We start from the raw sequence: 24757 nt of genomic DNA, 5'->3' as shown, positions 1-24757 counted from the left end.
ACTTATTTGCATACCTTCGTTCATCAGCGGCTTGGCGACCTCGTCTGCTGGACTCAGCACGTCCGTTTCGCTAATTGATGTGGAGCGCCGCGTGGGCTTTCGTGCGCCTGTGGCTGCAAGACGTGGCGGTCGCTTCCAGGCACCGGGTTGTGGCACCACCGGACTGACGATCTTATCCATGGCATCGCGATGGAATTTCTGGAAGATGGAACGAGAAAAACGTAATCAGTAAAAACATCTTAAGAAAAGTGCACGTGCTCCCCACACGCTAAGAATAAAAAATAAAAAAATGGCAACCGCTTAAGTTTTATTAATTATTAGCTTTTAGTTCAATCTCTTACATATCTTAAAGCATTTTGCAACAACAGCAAAAAAATTAGTCCATCAATACTTAAAAAAAAGTGCGAAGTAAACAAAATCACAACAATTAATCAAGCCCCCTACTGTGTTGCACTAAATATATCGCCTCACGCCACACACACGCGCCCACATCTCACTGGCATAACACTAACACACGTATAAGCGTAAATAATAAAAACAAATAAATGAATAAACCCATCGAAGCGCATTGACATCATCTCCTCCTCTGCCCCACTAAACACCATTTACAACCGACCAACCGTTTCCCAGCCATTTTGTTTACTTTTATTATTTTTTCTTCGTTTTTTTGTTTTTGTCCCTCTGTACTCGCTTTTCAGTGCTCTCACTCACCTTGTTTTTCTGCGAGTTATTGCTCTCGCTTATCTTGCGTTTCCTTCCGCCACCAATGCCTATTCCGCTGCCGCACGTGCTGCCGCTCAACGACGACAACGTTGTTGCATTCAATTCCAAACGCAAATCTCGATTGGCGCGTTCGCGCGGCAAAAACAAACCACCAGCACTAGCGCTAGCGAGAGCCTCTGCGCCGCCCGCACTACCGCACACTGCCCCCGCGACTCCGCTCCCTGTTGTCGCAACAGCGGCCATACTTGCTGCCAGCACTCCCACACCACCGCTTGGCACCGCTTCGCCCGCACCCAAAGACGCGCCAGAGAATGTTGAATTTACCACGTTGGCGAACTGTTTTATTGGCGATGTGCTTTTACTGTTCCGTTGGCCCAAGCGTTCCTCAGCTACGCATGCCATGTCAACTGCTGCTGAGTCCAACGTCTTGCTCTCTTCGCGCTCTTCCAGCTGTTGACGGTACTCAGCTGGCGCATTCTCGCACGTGCTCACCAACTGAGCTTCGTTGCTAATGGTGTTCAAGTTGCCTTTCACACCATCCCCTACTGGCCCACTGGAATTGACACTACTGTCCAATAATGAAGCGACCGAAAGCGTTGTGGACAATGAAAGTGAAGTTAAATTAATACTGCCCGCATCAGTGGTTAGTGTACTGTTGGCCAGCGCGGACATGTCGCTATCGCCAATGGACGCACTGCCCACGGATGATTGATATGAATCATGACGGCGTCGCTTGCTCTTGCGATTCTTGCGATGACGATGTTTGGCGCTGTGGTGATGTGCGTGCCCGCCACGTTGGCCGCTCCGCTTCATTGGTGATGTCAGCTGCTTCTCATACTCCATGGAATCGACAGGATCGAGCAAATGCAGGGGATCATGTATGTTGGGCGGTATGATTACTTCCACTTTGGGTGGTGTGGTAATCGGCGACTGACGTGGTGTGGTCGCTGGCGTATTGCTGTTTGACGAAGCATTCGAATTCTCGTTTTGTAGCGAATTCAAGTTCAGCGGGTCAGAAATATTGCCGCCAAGTAAGAATTTAGTAGGCGGTATGATGACCTCCTTTCGAGTGCGTTTATCTGGCAGAAAAAATTTAGATCTGGAGCAGCAATAGTGGAGTGAGTTGGCGGTGTTGCCAGACTGTGAGCTATTTGTGCTGCCGTTCGCAGTGTCCTTTCCATTTGGGTGACCACCGCCGCCACCATTGCAGCCATTCACAAGACAACAATTCGAGTTTGCATTGCCGCCGATGGTGTTGTGTGCCGAGCCGGCGCAAAGCACGTGATGATGATGGTTGCCCGGACCCCTGAAGGAAAAGAGGAAATGAAAATTAGCAAAGTAAAAATAAAACTCAAATAAATAAAAAGAAAAATAAAATTAAAACAAATAAAAATAAAATTAAAATAAATAAAAATAAAATTAAAACAAATAAAAATAAAATTAAAATAAATATAAATAAAATTAAAATAACTAAAAATAAATTAAAATTAAATAAAAATAAAATAAAGAAAATTACAATAAATAAAATTAAAATTAAAGTAAATAAAAATGAGGTTAAAATAAATAAAAATTAATAAAAATAAATTTTAAATGAGTAAAAATAAAATTAAAATAAAATAAATAAAAAAAGGAAAAAAACTGTTAAATTCCCACTTCGTTTTTAAATACATTTTTTGCTAAATGAAAAACGATGTATATATGTGTATAACAGACTATGAATGTTCAAGTAAATAGAATAAAATAAAATGAAGCAAATTAAATTTCAAAAATAAAATATTAAAAAATTCTATTAGCCAAATAACAAAAAATTAATTAAAAAAAAATAGCATTAACAAAATAACAAAAAATTAATTAAACAAAAGTACATGCATAAATACAAAAAATACATGCAAATACGAAAAAAGAAATAAAATTTAAAAAAAAAATTAAAAATAATAATATACAAAAAGTAAATTGAAATAAAATGTAAGTTTGACAAAATAACAGAAAAATAAAAGGCCATACAAAAAGTAAATCATCAAGGCACATCACATTGAACAGATAGTAGGAGTAGAACAGCTGATTTTATTTTTTTCTATTTATTAGGTATCTGATAGCCGAATTTGGTTTATATTACCAGAACTGTCAAGCTTTCGCTTTTAAATTTCGACATTTTAGAGAACAAAAGCAAAGAATAAATCCATTGGTCTTGTTGTTTTTGCTCTACTGACACTGCCTTTTTAATATGCCTTGGTACTTCTAAATATTAACAAAATAAAGAATAAAATGAAAAGCAAAAAAATTAAATTAAAATTAAATTAAAAAAAATATCAGAAAATTAAGTAGAAAAAAATAGGTATATATAAAAAAGTAAATAATATAAACATATTCTTATAAATGAAAAATTTAAATCACATAAAATTGAAAAACAAAAACCTTTACAATGAATTAAATTGAAAAATGAAATACAATACAAAAAACAAATAGTATACATACATATATATAAAAAAATATATGTAAATCTATATTCTCTGAAATCAGTGAACTCCTGCTATTCATATTCACATTTTTTCACACCCTTTTCTGTTATTGCTTTCCCTTCCTACTCACCTATGAACCAACAGCTTTTTGTGCATTTTTACATGACCATGGCCATAACCCAGTTTCTCTAGGTTGGCTAATGCGGCCGGCGGTAAGCCATTGCCCGATGCACCAGCTCCAGTCCCGCCCGCGCCACTGCCGCCACCGGCAGGGTTCACGCCAACTATGCCGCGATGTCCTCCACCTCCGCCAGGCCCGACACCACCGCCACCACCACCCCCATGCTGATAATAATGATGGCCGCCAAGTTGATTCTTAAAATTCTGTATATTCTCGAGGTCAGCCTTGCTTGTGGCGCTCGCCCCAGTCGCTACCGATATCCCATCTCCAGCGCCAATGACGGCATTGCCACTTTGTAGCATTTGCTGTTGCAGTTGTTGTTGTAGCTGCTTCGCGCCACGCTGTTGGCGCTTATTCCATGTTTTGCCTTTCTTATTGACCAACGTAACGGGGATGGTGGCGCGACGATGGCGCACAAATTGTTGTGGTGCACGAAATTGATGATATTGCTGTTGCTGTTGTTGTGATTTGGTCTTATTTGTTGCATTGTTATTGTTATTATTGCTGCTGCTGTTGTTGTTGGGGCCACTGTTTGTTGGCGTCGGCGAGTTAGTTTTCGGCGCACTGCTTGTGCTGCTCACCTGTTGTTGTTGCTGTGGTGGTGGCGGTGGTGGCGCATTGATGACGCCGGTTTGTTGTCTTTGTTGTTGTGGTTGTTGTATACCAATAGAGTTGGCACTACAATTTTCACTGTTCTGACTTGCAGACAACACACTAATTACTGTTGTGGAATCGGCAGCAGCCGTTTGACAAGCGTCCTTGCTGCGCGTTTCCATAGTTCAGATTGAATTCACTTTCAGAAACTGTTTTTGTTGCTTGTGTCTTTTTTCACTTGTTACGGTGCTCTTCACTGCATACTTTCGGGCTCAATATTTAATTTGCAAATTCACTTCGCTTTGCGCAAAGTTGTTGTACGGGTAAATTGCCAGAACTGCTATGCTGTAATTAAACAATTAAAGTTCTCGAAATTATTGTGCGCGCTAAGTTGTTCGAAAGTATGTACTACTTGTAATATCATACCAATACATGTACAAACGTGTATAGTGGGCGTTTAGGTGCCTTATTAATTTACTGCGAAGCGAGTGGAGCAATCGACCGTGCGAGTCTACTTCGCCATGCCTATGAAGCAAAGTTTATAGCATTCGATAGGTAGCTGTTTTGTAGCATACTTGCAGGCGCAACGGGGAAACTATATAGAAATATTTGGTGCGCTATTCGCACGCCTAACGACCATTTGTTTACAAAATACCATTTGAATTCCAAATTCTTGCTAGAGTGTTGCAACTAGTTTTGCAATATATTGAAATACTTTCGCTTAATAAATTATGCATTTTCATGCAACAAAATTTAATCCACATTTATCATCAATTACAAGCTGAGTTGCAGTTACTTAACACAAATAAGAAACTACATAATTTTAGGTGCTGATACCTTAAATTGACTTTAAGATTTCGACAGTGCTCGTTAGCCGCAATTAAAAGCTTGAAATACCAAAATTTATGCCAACTATTGCACCTTTAGTGTGCTTTTAGGCAGCAGACACATTTTTGCAGCAATTTTCAAAGTTCTTGAAATATGATACCAATTATGGTTTTCTGCAAAAACTGCTTCATTACCAAGAAATTTGAGATTGCTTAAAATTTTATGCAACAAAATTCATCTACTATCGAATATCAAATTCATCTGCATAATCGATTTAAAAGCTTTTACTTTGCACTGAAGTTGAATATTTGAAGTCATAGAAAATTTACGTTACTTCCACATTTCTACAGCATAATTTTTGGTGCTTTAGCAAACTTTCAGCTGCTGCTGAGACAACTATAAAGCCATTCAACTGGAATCGAACTATTTTTCGAAGTGAGGATATCTTCTGTTAAATAATATCGACTTGCCATAAAATGTTGCATATCTCTAGGCAGCTGAATTGAAAAATGCCTTCTGCGCTGATTTAATTAATTAAGCACACTTTTAAGTACGCTAAATTTTTTTTTTAAGTTATATAAAATTATTTTTCATAAAATAAAATCATTCACGAAAACAAGAAAAACATTTGTTACTCTTTGGATACGCTTCACCGCACTTTGCTAAACGTCAGTATAAATAATACGTCTCGATATCAAAACTTAAGCTGTATTTGCAACGTAGATAAATATTTTCCAATACCCATGCGGCGTTTTAGGCGCTAGAGCACACATGTAAGCAAATTAACGTACAAAGCCGGCTCTTAAGATAAATTTTATGAAAAGTAGTAATTGAGTAGTAATTTTATAAACTCTGCAGAAAAAGGAGTTTCTAAAATTCCACTAAAAAAAATAACATAATTGCTTTTTAATTAAAAACACAAAAAAAAAACGTTTGTCATTACCAACTGTGATCAGTGTTAGAAACTGTTATTAGGTACGCGATCTAAAAATTGCAAAAGGAATTTTCAATGCTCACTTTTAAAATTGTAATGCAAAGTTTTAGGCGCTTAGGCATGTCTATACAATATATCAGCAAATTTCTTTTAAAATGCGCCTAAAAGCCAACTATGTATTGTGCCTCTAACAGTAAAATACCTTTTCAATGCTCACTTAAAAATTCGGATGCATAGTTTTAGGCGTTTAAGCATGCCTACATAATACTTCATTAGCATAGAAGCCCTCGGTATTTTTCCTTTAAGATGCGCCTAAAAGCCAACTATGTACTGTACCTCTAACGGAAACATTGCAACACTTCACGTACAATAAAGCACACTTTAAGGCGCTGATAATCACTTTTCCGCGAATAAACACTGCTTACCTTAAGTAGAGTGACAACTATTCAACATAAAACTTAATTGTTTGTTTTTCCTTTTTTTAGGTTTTATTTTTTACAGGTTTTATTTGCTCCCAAAACGTCACATTTTTGTAGTCAAGTTTTAGGCACTTTTTCTACACTTTTCCACTTTGCTCAACTTTTGTTGCTGCACTCAGCTTTTCGTCGGCCGTTCCTAAACAGTTTTTTTTTACTTTTTCTTCTTCTTCACTTTTTTGTAGCGCAACTTTGCACTTGTCATTGACGTTTTGATTCAATTACATTGACCGTTGGAATGTCGGTGTGTTGTCGCTTGCGTCCGCTTAAACGACTAAACTTTGCGCTTCGCCAATTCTCTTCACTCAGTTATCAGTTGCGTTTGGTTGCTTTGTTTTTTATTTTTTGGTTTTTTTTTCAAATTTTTTAGGTCACGCCTTAGTAATCAAGCGTCGACTTCAATTCACAATAGTACACTTGAAGAGTCTTGCCGTTCACCGCCTGCTGCTTGCTTGTCAGGCTACTTACGGCGCCCGATGCACACTTTTAAGTCACTTTATTTATTCTTCAATTCTTAAACTTCCTCTTTCTTCTCTTTATCTCTTCTACGCTGCGCTTCACTTCACTTTTGTGTTATTTGCATTTTAATTAAATTTCACGCTAGAATGGCATACACTTTATTACACATCAACGTTGCTCGTTCGTCACTTGGGTTGCTATGCATTTGTTGCCTACTTTTGGGTGTGCTAGCTTATGCCAGTTTTAATGCTAAAAAATCAGCTTAAGAATTGTTCACTTGTTTTTCAAATTGTAAAGCTACTGGTCGTCTTCTGTATTTTTTACTCACTCACTACACTGTTTATTTTTCTTGTCTTTTCTTCTTTCGCTGTAACTTCCGTTAGATGACTACGTTTCTTCCGCTTGAAATCAGCTTCCGCTTCCGTCGTCCACAGTGACTATGGACAAAATGTAGACTGTGCGGTATGCTGTAGCTCGCTCTTGCTGTATCTACAGCCGCAGTGATTTTGTGATTACTTTGCGCCGCTTAGCTTTTAAAAGGCGCCGCTTTCCGCTTAGTTCATCTGCCAACGAGTGGGTGGACTGTACGGTGTTATAGTACAAAATCTTCAAGTCTCTGCGCACTCATACCCAACACTTTTACAACAAAAGCACAAAACACCTTTCCTTGCTAGCGCCTTTTACTTCCTTCACGTGCTGCCCAGAGCCCAGGATTCACTGAAATGTAAAAAATGCCCATAAGGGGGAAAACGTGTTTAATACACTCGACTTTATTTGTGTAACAATACAGAGGAGCAAGCAAGGAAGGAAGGGCATATGTACATATCTAATAAAGTGAACTTAAATGCTAAAATATAAATAAACTATTCATACGTATGTTTATATACACATACAAGTAGAAGAATATCGCATGAGCTTCATCCATTTGGAATTCTGAACATGATAGCATTTTTGTGTCTGCGTCTACAAGTCCTTAGAGGCTCAACATTTTATTTATTTCTTTTTTTTTTTTTGTAACTCAACTCAACTGCTCAGGCCCAAAAGGTATCACTTCATATCAGCAAAGCAGAAAAACAACAAAACACCAGAGTTTAACAGACCAAATCATCATCAGCAGCAACACAGCAGTAGCAGAATAATCGTCTAACGTCTAAGTGTGGCGCGGCTGGCAGTGGTAGGAATATTTAAGCTAGTAGCAGCCGATAGATTATAAGCGCTAAGAGCAAGTTGTCGTAAAGTATAAGTTGTATAGGCGCACTAGTGTCCCCAAAGCCGTAAAAAAATCGAATTTCCACCTAGGCTGTATGAAAAAGCCAACCAAGCAGTTTCTTTTCAGCTAGTATTCTCGACTTTCCCCAACATTCACCAAGCAACTAGCAGCCCGTAACAATCATGCCATTGTTTCTGCCCTCCTCCGTATTTTCTTATTTTTTATTTGCTTAACCCAACTGCCCTCCCTCACTCCTTGTTTGCTGCTTTACCGCTGTTCAATGTGTCACGCCAGCTGTTTTCACCCGGAATTTGGCTGATTTTGTGGTTATAAATTGTTGGATATCAATTGAAGGCTTTTTCCGCTCTGCTCGTTTTTCGAATTTCACTCTTCCGCGTGCTCCGTCTTAGCCGCTGCTACTATTGTACTGTCATCCGACTGCCATTCTATCGGTCGCGCTAGCTACTGGCGCTTTCTTCTGCCATGTCAACTTCTATTTCATATTTCTCTACTTAATCTGTCGCTTCCGTTTTTACGATAATTGTTGCCGATATTGATGATGCCGGCGAGTGGTGCAAAATTTAGAGTATCTCATGAGGAATCGCAATAAAATCGTATTACCTCGTGGGAGTCGGAATGTGTGGGTCGGTTGTGCACAGCAACGATTTTTTAGCCGTTTCTTTACACAGCGAAATTTATTTCAAATGTTTAGTATTGAAATTGTAGAATGTGCGGTCGATAGCCATTGAATTTATTCAACGGCACAGTGGTGTGGCAAATATTTGTGTGCAAGCACTTATGTCTTTTCAAAGGCTTAATTGAATTTCTTCACTGCAAGCGTGCAACTTGATTGCCTCTTAATTAAAGTCAAACCAAAACAGGATAAAATTAATCTTAACGCGCATTAATAAATTTTAACAGGCCCTTTCAACATACTTTGAAGTTTTCGTTGCAGATTTTTCAGTCTTCCAATAGCTCTCATATAACTTTAGAGTTTTCCAATTTGGTTTTTAGAGAGCACGTTTGCTTTTCTGTTTTCATGTTTTTAATCAACTTACTCCAGAAACAGAAATAGGCGGAAAGTAGAACAGAGATTTTTACCAGCGTTCAGTAAAACGCTTGGTGTTATAAAAATGCTCAAAGAAGATATTAAAATTCAGAAACTTTGCAAAAAAAAAAAATTGCACTCTACAGTTTGTCCACAATAAGTAATCCCACATGTAAGAATTTTACAATGATAATGGAAACGAAAATAGCGAGAAAGAGGCATAATTTTGCACACAGTAAAATTTAATTTGAATCCAAGAAAATGACACAAATTTAAACTGCCTGCATTTCAATGGAATATTCAACTCAATCAACACTAAATGGTATTCGTGCCCGAGGAGAGTGACAGATATAAACCGAGAGAAGTGATACGAAAATAGAACTGAAATCAGATAATCTGTAACCAAATCATAATTTGCATTTCAATAAACCAATAACTTGACGCAGTTTAATATTCGTATTCATGACAAACGATGAAAATACCCAGAGGCACAGTAAAGAGTTGTATAGCACAGCGCAGATGATGATAATACTCATATTAGAGGGGGCACAGCAAAGGTTCAAAAAGAGCAAGAAGTGAGAAACGAAAGAATGCTAAAAAAGCTGCGTACGCTTCACTGGCTGGGTGAATGACTGCTCGACTAGCGGCCACGAGGCATTTGAGGAACGCCTACAACCAGCAAATACGAGTAAGTAAGTATGCAGGAAGGCGACAAGGCTTTATCCTTTTCTTGATTTCTTTACATGAAACAAGGTGTTACAGCTGAAGGCGTTAATGTTTTGATGCTTTTGGTTTTTTTTTTTTGTTTTTTTTTTTTGTTTACTTGTTGGCATTGGAGTTTATCACTGCTATCTGCCATTGTTATGGACGTCGTTACTGCTGGTTTTTTTGTTTTTGTTTTTGTTTTTATCGCCGCTTATTGTCATACTGTTATCACGGTTGGTATGAAGCTTAACTGTGTCGTTGAAATGTAGACTATATAAATAGGTGTATACATACAGACAAAGTCAAAAGAAGGTGTGCACCATATATTGACAAGTTTCGAGTTGTTAGTTTTTTATTGTAATTACTTGTATATAAAATTATAATTAGTTCATACTATTACAAAACCCATATAACGTAAAGTTTCAAACTTCGTAGAAAAGTTATAAAAAATCAACAAATTTTCATTAAAATTTCAAACTTGTTAATAACAATTTCTGAAACAATTTCTAGTATGCAATTTTATAGCTCATTGAATTTTAGTATAATAAAGAGCAAATTTCAAGCAAGTCAAAGTCACACTGATTTTTTAGATTTTTGTTCGGTCGCGGTCTTGTGCTTTTTCTCCATTTAACACCTACTAGACATTTTTTTATATACAAGAAAATACCCAACACGTCATGTCATGCGACATAGAAAAAATTGTCAAAAATCCACGCAATTTTGCAAACACTTGAAACTTGCGCTTAATGCACCAAAATTCAATGGTCTATAAAACTGCATACCCGAAATTCCACTAAAAATTCTGAGTAAAATGCTTGAAGCTTTGATGAAAATTTGCCGAATTTTTACAAATTTTATACAAAGTTGTAGTAGTAGTAGTCGTAATATGAATTATGAACTACAAAAGAAATACATAAATAGTCAAAACTTAACAATATGTGGTGTACACTTTCTTTTGACGCTGACTGTATGTATATGAGAGAGTACTCGTATGCTCAGATGATATACAATGAGAACTCAAGTGGTAAAGGCGAAAACAAATGACACAAACATTCATACCCGCAGTCACGCAGTACTTACAAACACCCATACGTCTTTATAAAAGCATTTACGTACGTATATAAATAACTGCCTAAGGACACTGGCGCATAACTTCAATGGAAGTAGGTTAGAAGGAAGCTGTAAGAAAGGATGAAAGATAGTAGTAGCCTGCAGGCCTGTGTGTAGCACGAAACATGGCAAGACCAGTGCTCAGATGTTGGTAAACACATCTGTAATATGTCTAGGCGAATATGTGACACATGCACATGTACGCAGTGGCAACCTTTGTGACAGGTTTATTTACGTGTTCATGCGTTCGCGCTGTCACTTCAGCTGTCTTTGGCCCAGTAACAATTTCACCACATAAGATGACATTTTACTTCAACATTACGCCTGTAAGGGGTCCAATAAATAATAACAAAAATATATTTATTTATTTATTTATCTTATGTGTGTTTCGATGTGAGTGTGAGCAAGTGCAAGACCACTCTTATCCTTTTCTGTTCGATACTTTCTAATGTACACATTTAAGAATTCCCAATGGAAGTAAACGAGCATTAAAAACACCTGCGCGCAATTTCTTAGTTAAACTCACGCATACTTACATACATATATGTGGGTGCACCTAACTGCTAGCAGATGAATAATAAAAATTTAAATACGCATGTTTTTTAGTTTAATCTCCCAAATCGCTGGGAGCAGCCATATTCGAAGTTTTAAAATGTATTTGAATATTTATTTGATTGCATGACTGCGTGTTGTGTTGAAAGCATTGAAGCTTTGTGGAAGTAAAATTTAAACTTCAATTAAAATAAAACAGTTATCCCCAAATCTAGCTGTACTTTTTGTCTAAATTGTGAATTTTAGTTTAAATTACTCTGAACTGTCAATCTTTGTTCATAGATTTTGATATTGTAGGGACCGATTCCGGTTCTATTTGACAGCATCAAGATGCACGCCACAAAGAGGAGGAGGCATTTGGTTTTCAGGAATCAAAAGCAAAAACAAATAGATAACTCCCTCTTGTTGGTTTTCCTCTGGTGCTACTCTATTCAACAGTTAATGTCCCTTGGTCGTAATGCTACATTTCAAATCGAACAAAAATCGTTTTGAAATGGCGACCCTCACTAAAAAATACTTTTAAAAAATTTGCAACGCATTAGTACATAAATAACTTTAATTTTATCTTATTTGATTCGAAACGATGCCCGATTGCCTTAACTCGGGTGCTCTTTGTAGTGCTGCAGAGCTTTTTAAGCTTTTAGTTTTATTTTAAGCAGCAGCTCATCTAGATTTTTAAGCCTAAATATATATTTTTACAATTTTTGGATTTGTTTCTAAAAAAATTCTGTAGTTGGTTGATGTATTACCGTCATCCGAGTGAGCAAAGAGCTTTCCAGAAATACACTTTTTCAGAAATACACTCGGAGGTTTGCCATTGCCTGCCGAGGGGCGACCGCTATTAGAAAAATGTTTTTCTTTTTTTATTTATTTATTAGAAATATAATTATAAATAACTATATTACATTAAAAAAATGTTTTTCTTAATTTTGGTGTTTCACCGAGATTCGAACCGATGTTCTCTCTGTGAATTGCGAATGATAGTCACGCACGAACCCATTCGGCTACGGCGGCCGTATAGCTGTTACTTTCGCAAAATGGAAGCTTTGTTGTACAAACTGATTTATTAATAACTGAAATGTATTAAAAACACTTAGTAATGTTTAGACTATTGTTAATATTTAATATTTAAAAAAAAAAAATAATATAAAAAAAAAAATGATGTGTATAACCTTTGTTCACCATTTGGTCTCAAAGTTGTTGACTGTTACCTCACAAATGTTTTACTGCCGCTTCCGAATGACAAATTGTTTTTTTATGAGAAGTATTTTCAAAAATATACTCCGCAGCACCAAATGAGAGTCGGTGGTATACAAAAATATATTTAATTGTCGATTTCCAGCCCAGAACAAAAGTAAATGGTAGACCTACCTTTAGAGCTTTAATTATAAACGTTCAGCCATAAATTTTCAACGCTTTTTTCATTTTTTTTTTACATATGGATTTTCAGCCCGGGGTAAAAATAAATGGTAGACCTACACTTTAGAGCTTTTAATATAAATGTTTTACTATATTAGCAAAATCAGACATAAATTTTCAAAGTTTTTAGGTAAACTAATGGGCACCTAATGAGAGTCCACGGCCATAAAAAAGATTTTTTTTAAAACATTTTTTTTTAGATGTGGATTTCCAGCCCGGGTTACAAATAAATGGTATTCCTACACTTCAGAGTTTTTAATATAAATATTTGACTAGCCCAAACGGCCATAAATTTTCGAAGCTTTTGCCTGATAGCTAGAAACATGAGAATTTATGCTACAAAAACTGTAAACTCTCGTAAATCTCTCGATCAAAAGTGTGTTTTACGTTTTTCTAAGTTTTCAAGATGGCTATGTTATTCCAAACTTTCACTTATTTAGTTTCCTGATCACTAAAGTGAGACATCAGTGAAAGCTCTAAAGCTAGAATTCCACATCTAGTCTTCCAGGCGCTACGACTTTCAGCGCTTTATTCAGCTATAAGATTTGACAGCTAAATAAAACGCCGTACGCTGCAACGTCGCGTAAGTTTGTTGCAAAGTTCTAGCTTAACTCCACAGTAGCCAGTAAGCTTTTAAAACGCAAAAGTTCTAGTATTACTAAATTCATTCATACTAAATCAAACAAATTTTTCATAACATGCTTTCGTCCGCAATTCATCAAAAGATTAGCAAAAACTATGCATAAATAAACTTTAAAAATATTCAACACCTCGTTTTTGTGAACATAAAACTTGCATCACTTTTTTTAATGCTTTTTTTTTGCAAATTTGCCTCAGAAAGCTATTTTGATGCCAAATTGTCAAAGCTGGTGTATGCTGTGCCACTCAGTGTTGTAAATGTAACTGAAAATGAAAAAATTTGCATATTTATTACATCCACATATGTATGTAAACGAAAGGAATCAGCAGCAGCAACAGCGCGGGCAGAGGAAATGAAATGGGATGGAGCAGTTAGACCACTGACTACTGTCCGACCGGCATCCAGGTATGCTGCGGTGCCCCAGCGGAAAAGAAAGTCATTAATTTATCGTGGCACAATTTTTACACAAACGAATATTTTCGCATTTTTTCCACAAGAATTTTGAAAAAATTTTCACCATATACAAAAATATTTTTTACCCTTTCATATTTTTTCATTTTTTGTGTTATTTATTTACCTGCTGAGCACGACAACTGTGCAGCCGTAAAAAATACACTTCAACAGCAGACTAGACTACAATGTATGAGAACTATTTGCGCTGTTGATGACCGGGCCAAGAGGCAGGGCGCTGCACTGCATGCACAGGCATCCATATTTCATATTTCATGTGTGTGCGTATTAGCCCATGCATTTGTTTGCATAAAATAATGGTTGTAGATTTGTCCCTTCAGACTTTTAGTTATTTTTGCCGTAAAAAGTGGGCTTTTAGCTAAAGTATGGGTGTTTTGTATGTGACAAATGGCGACAATCATTTTTTTATGTACAATAAGGAAGAGAACTTTTTTTGGTTGTTTAAATAAAAATAGGTAAACAATTGAGAAAAATTTAGATTTGGGTATTCATACATAGAAAATTTTAAATAAAAATTTTGGTTTGGCTTAGGGCGTTGGCGCCGAATCTGAAATAGAATTGACTTTGCTCCAGGATAAAGCAGATGGAACAAAGCACCTCGAGTTTGTCTATGACAACAACACTGGTGAGTCGAAATAAATTTTAAATTAAGAACAAGACCACACTTTTCCGAAAGTTTCTGACGTACCGGTATCGCTTATATTTAGTTAACTCGTGCCATTGTAAAATTCAAAAAATAGCTTACACAGAGGCGAACAAAGCAGCTTTATGTATCAAATTTGATTTTCAAGGGAAAGAGCTGTCTTTCGAGATACTTTTTTTTAATACGAGCTGTAAAAACATGTATCTCATTAGGTTACCTAACCTCAAATATAGCCAAAAAAAAAATAAATATAGGTATGTAAAAAAAATAAATATATAAAACAACAAAATAAATACATACAAAAAAAAAATGTATATAAAAAAAATATATATATTGTATATAAAAAATAAATATATATGTATTTTTTTTTTTTTTACTTTTAATCCTGAATATCTTGAAAACGTGACGAATTGTGGCTATTCCGATTACGGAATGGTTTTCTGGCGATCTGGGCTTGCTTATAAAGGATGATCACATTGGAGATACTTTTTGCAATAGGGGTTTTTATGACAGATTACACATTACATGACATTAAATCCATTGAAAAGAACCGTTTGATGCGGCCTATGGGCTGGCCTCGGGCCATATTTCTTTAAAGACAATGCAGTAACAGGGAATGGCGAACGCTATCGCGCCATGATAAACGACTTTTTGATGACGGAAATTGAAGCCCGAGATCACCACAAAATTTGCTTCCAACAAGACGACACTACTTGCCTTACAGCCCGCATAACCCATGAAACAATGGATTTACTGCGTCGTCGTTTTGGTGAGCAATTTATCTCTCGTCTCGGATCAGTCCAACTTAGGACTTTTATTTGTGGGGTATTTAAAGTCTAAATGCTTCGTGGATAAACCAGTTTCGATTGAGGCATTGGAAGCCAACATTACTAAAATTATTCACGAAGTTCCGACCGAAGTCCTCCAGCGAGTCATTTAAAATTAGTGTTCGCGGATGGCCGAGAATTTTGAGCCACTTCAAACTTGCACTTTATTACAGTAAAATTTAATGAGATATAAAGCTGCGTACCCATTTTTTTTTTATTCCGATAAAAAAATTAAAACTTTTGATGAAAATCGATCGTATTATTAAAAATCTTGTACAAAGTTTGAAACTTTGATTTTTATGATATTTGTTGCAGAATGAGCTATATTTTTATAAAAAAATTATGAAAATTAAGAAAAAAGAACGAAAGGTAGTAAAAATTGGTCAAAATATCGCAGTTCTGTTTCTGTCCATAAGTGTTTATGAAAGACAAATACTGAAGTACAGCCAAGTGACAGCAACTTTCGACTAAATGCATCCAGGCAGTAATAAAAGCTAAGTTTAGTGCTTATACAGCCTTCCGATATAATACTTTGCCCTCGTAACGGGGAACGACACTGGAAGGTAGAAGGGTGTAATGCATTTTAAGCCTCGCACTGACGGCTTCTGATATGTTTTGTCTGAATAAAAAAAAAAAAAAAATAATAAGGGCTGCAAGGTAAACGTTCAGCATAAATACCATCTTAGTGGAAAATCTCCGTCTAAAGTTTTGAAGCTTGTATGCGCCACATTATTCTCATTGATTCATCTATTTTCACTCAATCTCGCTCACCATTTCCAATTATCTCAACGAGATTACAATTCGCCAATCCTAAACGGTTTCTGGATTCACCACTACTAACACAAAGACTTAGCATTTAGAAAATTCTCTCAGAGTCTACGTAAAAAGCCTCTTAATTAGCTCCATTGCACGAAGATAGCGGCTATGAATTATAAATTTTAACAATATAAATAAAATTAATAAAGAAAAGCTTAATAGGTAAGAAAAAAGTGTGTGTCTTCAGCGGTGGAGATGAAAACCAATATGAGATATTATTTAATTTTAAGCCGCTTATTTAGTTTACACACCATCGAGGGCACTCAACAACGATAGAGCTGGCTAGTAAAAGCACCAACATAAAGAAAAGACAAAAACAAAACAAAACGGAATAAGAAAAATAATCGAAAATTCACTTAAAACCAACAAACTCGAGAAACATCAAAACCACTGCTGGCGAGCATCAAGGACTATGAGTGTGCTCTGCTCAGAGCAGATGTGAGTACGAAATAAACGCAATTAAGTGGTCAGGCACAGAGCTGCTTGCTGTTGCATTGCCTTTGAGCGTGGCAAATTGATGAGAAAATCCAATTAACGTTTCACGGCGACGAAGTGAAGGCGAGAAGTGGAGCAGAGTAGCGCTTTCATGAGAAGCATGACCGACCGACCAAATACATAGAATGTAGAAAATCTAGTAATGCGTAGCAGCATGCAAGGGATACACACACACACACACATGTGCCTACATATGTAACTCTATGTGGCATAGTAGAGCATATCTAAATTGAGTGGAGGAATATAAAATAAAGTATAATAATTGCTTAAGCGAAAAGCACTCGTGTGCGAGAAAGGTTGTGTGAGAAGACGACAAATTGCAGTAGGAGCTCTGGGTAGTGAATGCAAAACGCAAGGCAATTGCAATAAGTGGTTTGTGTGCGTATGAGGGAAATGCGTTCAATGTTATGGGCAACCAACCAAAGTAAAATAACTTGAATGTGTATGTATGTATAAGTGTATCAATATTTTTAAAGCTAATGCTCAGACGTGTTGGTGAGGCCACTCTTACATACATAAATGCAATCATATGTCTGTACAAGTATGCAATGTGTGGGTGCATTTGACACTGACGTGACCACAAAAGCCAATTTCGTTTCGGTTGTAAGTTAAAAGGTATTAATAAAGTACAAAAAAACATGTCAGTTGTTACTTTGTTGGCGCTGAAAGGCCACATGAACAAATAATAGGTTCTTCAAATATTTATTATGAAATTAATTAAACATCGTCAAGGCAGGTTGCCTATAGACTGTTTGCCGACTGCTAGTACGACTGTTAGAAATTCGAAGATAAAACTGCAATTCAATAAATAAATATATATATTATATATAAGTGCATATATACATACAAACGTACGTACGTACAGGGTACTTCTAATATTCCGAGTCGATGGTTTTTTTTCATAGTTTTTAAATTAAATACATTTCATTTCATTTCTCTGTGTCGTCAAACTAGTGGTATGTGGGGCATGCTCCCAGCTCCTCTCACATGGGCGTATGGAGGTTATACGCTGTCGAGGTTTCTTTTGCATCTGCAGTAAAACAGAAAAATCGATGAATGGAAAGGTGAATGGATTGCGCTATCGAGAGATGATTAACGATTTTTATGGCCGGAATTGGATGGTATTGATCTGGGCAACGTTTATTTTCAACAAGACGACGCTACGTGCCACACAAGCAACGAAACCATTGACCTTTTAGGGGAAAAGTTTCCGGACCGTGATATATCTCGAAGAGGTGATCAAATTGGTTACCAAAATCTTGTGATTTAACACCTTGTGACTTTTTTCTTTGAGGCCACGTGAAAGAGAAGGTCTACGCCAACAGCCAGGGTCGATTCAAGACCTCAAAGATGGAATTCAAGAGGCTCTCGAGGACATAGGGCAGCCACTTTGCAATTCGGTTATGGAAAATTTCAGGAAAAGGTGTGGTCGTGGTGGTCGTTTGCCTGTTGTTATTTTCCACTATTAACTTCATACCTTCCTCTTTATAATGAGATAAACATTCGATCATTTATATCAAAGAATAGTTGGTCATCCAAGTTATCCTGAACCTACTTAACATTTGGTTTTAAATAATAGGCGTCTTCGATTCGCCACTTCTTTGTTCGCTGTCTCTGAGCTCTGCCCACTTGACGAATAATTTGCATGTGAAAGCAACAACAAAATTATTGAGCAAGATTCGCCGCTAGCGGGTGTGGGCATACCTCATAAATCTGGTATTACTCACTACTTTGACGCTCACTACTCAGCATTAAAGCTGAGAGTTTCACTAGAACGCGCTCATACAGGGAAACTTTTGTTGCTTCAACATTGCGAATTCTCTTCCGTCGTATTAACAGTTCTTGCAAATGTTAGTCTACAGTTAACAACAGCATTGAGAAGAACGAGAACATAAAGGGACTTGACAGGGTACGGGCATCACAAGTAGCGAGTTGAAACAAAAACGTTTCCCTTTGTGAACGCGATCTTACTAATACTCATTAAGTGCTTGAAAACAAATTCAATTTTTTGGAGCCCTTTCTCAGTGCTACCACCATAGGCTTACTCGCACCAGTTGCTTCATCTACTCGCCACTTGCTAACGCTGGGGCAATCGAAGGAGCCTAATATATATATTATGTGTGTATAGTCATCTTCCCAAATTCCTGTGCATTGATGAGATACAGAGGGACATTCTGCAATACTCTGCTGAATGTCTGACTTCATCAGGATTTTCTGATGTTCGTTGGTTTAAATGAATACTATTAAATGATTTATCGATGTTTAATCAATTTCAGCACATTATTGATGTTCTGTAACCAATTGCTATCGCCCGCTCGCTATGACTACCAATGCCAACTGCCAAATGCCATGCAAATTAAAGTCGGCCTGGCACTTGAAACACACCCTATACTTTCATAAAATAAAATAAATTTGTAACCGATGTTTGTATTTACTTTCCCAATATATGTTTACCCATTTACATACAAATTTGTTTTATTTTACATTCTTTGCTATATTCATTTCGCTAAGTCAAATATCGCTCAGCTGCTAATAAATCTTTTATTGCTTGAGAGTAAACCAAACAGTAGTTCTTAGGTAAATACGACAAGGCATACATACATATATTGAATAAATATATGAATAAATAGTTAAGTAATTTCAAAAACTTGTGCAGGCCATGCTGAGTGAAAAACTTTAATTAAGCTGCATTATTGCTTAGTAAAGGCAGAATGTGAAAGAAAATAACTCACAGAAAATTAAGGAGCGAATATTTGTACTCACTGAGATACATGCATTAGAAACAATAAATGAATGGGAATTTAAATTAAATGATATTTAATTATTTATGGCTAATGAAGTGGAAAAACAGATGAATAGTGACTTATTAATAAAGCCCGGTGTATATCTAACGAGGTACATCTACGAGTACAATGCCTCTTTTAAGACTATTTTCAATAGGACTCGGAGTTTGGAAGAGTTAATTTTCCACGTGATAACGTCTTTCTTATCTATTCTGTACTAAATATATATCAATTCATAATGCAAAGACTTAAGTGTACATACATTTTTTCTAAACATCAGTATTCAGTAAAAAAAAAAATCCACAGAGGCGTCGCGCTCACGGTTCCACATGCCTTCATTTTCGGCTCAGTGACTTTGCTAGTAAATAAATTTGTCGTTTTTGGTGTGCCACTAAATCTTTTGTGACCTTTCAATTACCAATGCATATCCTACAGTTGAGTGAAAGTTTTTTGAGATAAAGAAAATCTAGTTGCAAACCTCAAACCCTTTGCGTAGCCGTGCAAAACGATTCTTAATAATTTTTCTTCAAAAAGGTGTGTGCACATGATCTGAAAGACCTTTGGCTATAACAAGATGGTCCAACATTCCATGTTAAACGCGTAGATGAGCTCTCGGGTTCTGTTTCGCCTGACTTTTTGTAGTCAAAGAATGAATTTTATGAACTTCTGAACTATTTTTCTAATATATTTATTTAACTCTCTGTAGTAATTTAAGGTCATATTAGCTCTAAGTGGACTATAAAAACTTTTATTACGTCTTAGAATTGAAATAAACGAAATAAACGTATGTAGACTTGTTTTTGTGGTACAACTCTCTCAAAGCCTTTAAGGTTTACTAGCGTAGTTAAGCCGCCACTCGGATTGCCGAACAACTTTTGAAGTATTTTGAAAGCTGATTTTCGTCTTTTGTACAGCTTGACTGTTACTAGTCACTTACTCACTACTGAATGTCGGGTTTCCGCTTGAAACTTAGCCTAACGATTTTTGTCGCATGATGTCATATAATTAAGAGGTTTCTTCCATCTTTAATTTCGGAGGAATTATTGTAATTCGAACTATTGTACTTATATTCAACTTAAGAGTCAAAAGTAATTTCAACAATGGCACCTGGGCACGCTAATTCCACAAGTTGACGTATTTGGTGGCACGCAACGTGTTAAGAATACTGTGTTTAGGTGCATATCTACGAATTTGTATACGAGAACAAACATTCTAACATACAACGGCGGTTTCCAAAGAAAAAACTAAACATGACCTGCAGTAAATATTACCTCATGTGACCCTGTTATTAAACTACAATAACTGCAATTCAGTTACCACAAAAATATGCGATAAATTAATTTATGTAATACATTAGTTGCCGGCTATTACTGTCAATAACTAACAACTGCACTTTGGCATTCGACATTAGATATTAAAAAACCACACACGCGGTTTAAAAAATCATTAAAACAACATTTTGTAAAATTGTGCAAACGATTTTCCGCTAATTACACAATCATTTAGGAACAGCCGGTTTAACGCGGTTAAACCAACGACAGACTGGGGAGGAAATTAACTGCACATAGAGGGGCCGTTGTTTTCGCTTTAGCATAGAAACTACAAACAAATGCAGAAAAATACTAAAATGCTAAAAAAATAAGTAACAACTATTTGGAGAAGCAACAAAGCAACTAAACGAGTCATGAAAAAGAATGCAGAACAAAAACAATGAGCAAAACCGCACAACAATTAGCCAGTGAAGTGGCAATGCCGTGGAAGCAACGACCGCCCGTCGCTGTGTGCATACAAAATTGAATAATAAAAAAATAAAAATAAAAAGTGCAAAATAATAAAAATAAAAAAATATAAAAACACATAACATCATAATCGCTCGTCAAAGCGTAAAAAAATGTTCTAGTTTGTGTTCTAGTTTTCTTTACTTGACTACTCGTTTTTGTTACAGTTTTACAACCCATATTTTTGCTGCCGCTTAAAGCATAGTTAAACAGCCACAGCGGAGTTAAAAAAAAATACAAATAAAAAAATAAATAACAGAATGTTTAATGTTACATATACTCGTACTTGTATGCACGCAGCAGCGTAAAAACTCGCCTACACGCCATAAAATTCACCCTCCATTCACACCTCGGCACAAAAGCCAAGGCAATGCGCAGCTATTCAAGCAGATCAATGCACAACCACACCCACATACAAAGGGCTACAAAGTAAAAATATAAAATAAATGTGTGTAGATATGCCTCCCAAACTGTTCACCACACACTTGGTGCGCATGCAAGGTGGAGTAGATTTACACACATAGTACATACATACACATCTACATACTCGTATATAAATGCTGCTATGCCGTCTTGCTCTACTATACCCATCTGCCGTTTTTGCTTTAGAGTTTGTGGCTTGTTTGTTGGCGCTAATGAATTCATAATTTGCACCTCAGGCGCACAAATATACTCACGACGTGCACACTCACACTCACACTAACCTATAGACACAAGTTATGCCCCACGCTTTGCCTTCCCCACACTACCATCTCGCCACAGTGCTACAGATGCGAATCGTTTGCTTCCACAAAATGTATGCGTGAATAAACCTACCCCACACGAATTGTATAAAGGGTGGTTCATGTGTCTGGTTTATTTTAAAAGTCTGTGTAATTTTGGCACAGAGAGCCTAAAAACACTGCGCAAAATTGGTATTCTACATCCATGGCACAAAATTAGCCACCTTGGGCTTGAAAAGCGTTCAAAAATAATAAAAACTTAGTGGTGTGGTTGTGCGATAATTTTTTCGGAAATGGTCTTGGAAACGTCAGTTCTGTTTCAGAGATGGGAACATTTTTGTGACTGTAATTGAAGATGTGAACTTTGTTATAGAATCGTGCCACATACATATAGATAATAGTGTTCCTCGAAAATGAGCAAATGGGTAATGGGTTCGAAATGAACATAATGAAAAGATTTACTCTTTTTAATAAAATAATCATACATAAAATACTGCATGTTTTTTTATAGCCTTACAAAAGGGGAACCAGAGGATGACCCACCCTTTGTACGCATAAAGTATTGCCATATTGATGAAAACAAAAAATCTGAGTATTAGCAGTGATATGTGATATTAGCAGTGACATGTGATATTAGCAGTGATATAGCAGAAATATGTCTGAAAAACAGCATTTGGCCAAATAAATAATTTTTAGTTAAAAAAAAATCAAAAATGTAACTCTAAAAGTTGTTGGGATATCATTATACAGGGTTACCGCGAAAGTCGTCCTACATACGTAAGGACATTATTATTTTGGTGTTTTCTAATTCAAAAACTGCAAATTTCTAATGCCCAAAATTTAACAGCTTTAGAAATTGGATGCACAGGTGTATTGGATTAGGTGTATAGCCTAATAAATTTCAGTATAAAAATGGAAAAATTGTGAATCAGAATGAAAAACAACACGCAGTTTTATAGCCCCTTAAATTTTAGTATAATAACGAGCAAGTTTGAAGTTGCTAACAAAAACCCCGTTGATTTCTTATAATTCTTTCCTTAGTACATTTAATATGAGAGAAAATTGCAACACCGCCAGGAAAAAAATATCAAAAATCAACGAGAAATTAGAGCCACTTCAAATTTTTTAATTTTTTTTGTTTTCGAGATTTTATAAATCTCGTGCAAAGTTTGAAACCTGATTTTATCTATAGAATGAACTATATTTTTATAAAAAAATTATTGAAAATAAAAAATATATCAATAGTCAAAACTTGTCAAAATTATACTATATTTTTTTCGCGGAATTTACGAGCGTTGTTTGAAAAGCCCGTGCAAAGACAGAGAGATGGCACTATTGGCGCATATCGAGGTTATGTTTAGTTAGTAGCATATCCTGGAAGAACATACACCAACGTTCAGCCTTCTGGAACAATTTCTTTGTGTTTGGCATCGAGGAAGTCAAGTAGTTTTGTTTTCCCATCACGACAACGCACTAGCTCAGAGGGTCCAATATTCTGCAGCTCTTCCTCTTTCAGCAAAGCTATACCGAGTTCAGGGCCAAAGTTTGAATGGCCGTAATGGCTGTTTTCCTTTGAAGACGGGAGTGTTTACTACACAATTTTCATTTTTAGCTCACTGCACGAAAAGGATTCCTTCCATTTCACACTCTAAACAAACGAATATGACCGCCCACAAAACTGCCAGGTTTCGATTTTATTTCGAACGTGTACTAGACTGTATTTCTGTGGAAAAGATTAACCTTAAAGCCTTTGACTTCAGATTTTTTGTGAAAAAAAAAGTTTTGGACGAACGGGTGGCTGGCTGATGGTATGGATTTTAGTGCTGTTGGCATGAAACGCTACAACTACCACTGATACTACAGCTACTTTAAAATTCAAGAAAAAAACGAAAACTGTGCACTTAGAAATGAATAAAAACCAACTTGGCAGCAGGTGTTTAACTACGTTCTACTCCTAGACATCTCTAAAAATGATAGCCAGCAGCTTATGGCCACCAGTGGTGTTGCCAACTAACTTTATCAGCAACCCGATTACTACATGTACATAAAACTAGGAACAAAAAAAAATGAAAGCACTTGAAAAAAAGAAGAAAAACCTACAAGGAGCTGCCGTATGTCCTTTACGAAGCGTATTAATGTGCATATATGTGCACTCGTGCAAGCTTGAGAGCATACATATGTAAAATAATTTTGTATGCAAAGCCTAGAAAAGCTTAAATCTATGCATTTCCTTTTATGCTTAATAAAAAAAAGTAAGCAAATGAAAAAAATTAGAATAAAAAATCACACAAAAGAGCCTAATAAACAATAGAGGAAAAGCGAAGCGTAGAGCGGAAAAACTACAGAAAATGAGACAGAAATGAGGAAGCAAACAACAGGCGCAGAAAAAAGTTATGCCTTCATAAGAAAAAATATATCAACAACACTTTTTTAATGCGCCTGTCTATAATTTCTTCACACTTTTATGCAGGCGCATTTACAGCAAACAACGGACACATACAGAGCGCACACTGTCAGCAACAACTGCATAAATGCAGCAGCAACTAAGGGGTATAGTCGGCTAGCAATGGCAGGCTATAAGTTTATCACACACACTTTAAATGCTTTGACATCCATGCTGAATTAATATGTGTGTGTGTGTACCAGAGGCGTTGCAGTATTGCAGTGGCATATGGAAAAAAGGAGGCGTGCAAAAAAATTAAGCCGGAGACTATATATCACAAATGCATATATGTATGTATGTTTGAATGTGGGTGAGTTGGAGAGGATGATTATGCAAAATAGGGGAGCGTAGAAACGCTGTCTAGTGGCGTTTAATATGCAAAGTGGCATATAGTAGCGGACGCCCAAGCACATGCATAAATATAGTACCTGTATTGAGTAG

At 36.4% G+C, this 24757-nt stretch overlaps 1 protein-coding gene across 6 annotated transcripts in view; it reads right to left on the bottom strand.

The window, feature by feature from the left end:
• Positions 1–24757, bottom strand: part of LOC128866556 (7SK snRNA methylphosphate capping enzyme bin3) — a 180235-nt gene that overhangs the window by 6334 nt on the left and 149144 nt on the right. For 5 of the 6 annotated variants that reach the window (XM_054107381.1, XM_054107382.1, XM_054107383.1 and 2 more), the window contains 4 exons: positions 6145–7371; positions 3313–4302; positions 712–2029; positions 15–198 (listed from right to left, as the gene is read on the bottom strand). In XM_054107381.1, the coding sequence (XP_053963356.1) occupies positions 15–198; positions 712–2029; positions 3313–4139 (2329 nt within the window). In that variant the 5' untranslated portion in view covers positions 4140–4302; positions 6145–7371. The remainder of the gene's footprint in view (positions 1–14; positions 199–711; positions 2030–3312; positions 4303–6144; positions 7372–24757) is intronic. The other variant, XM_054107386.1, reaches the window with a different exon arrangement.

Source organism: Anastrepha ludens, chromosome 6, assembly GCF_028408465.1.
Source record: "Anastrepha ludens isolate Willacy chromosome 6, idAnaLude1.1, whole genome shotgun sequence".
In the NCBI taxonomy this organism is placed as follows: Eukaryota; Metazoa; Arthropoda; class Insecta; order Diptera; family Tephritidae; genus Anastrepha; species Anastrepha ludens.
Note: the sequence above shows the minus strand (reverse complement) of the source record. Positions and strands in the feature narration are given on the sequence as shown.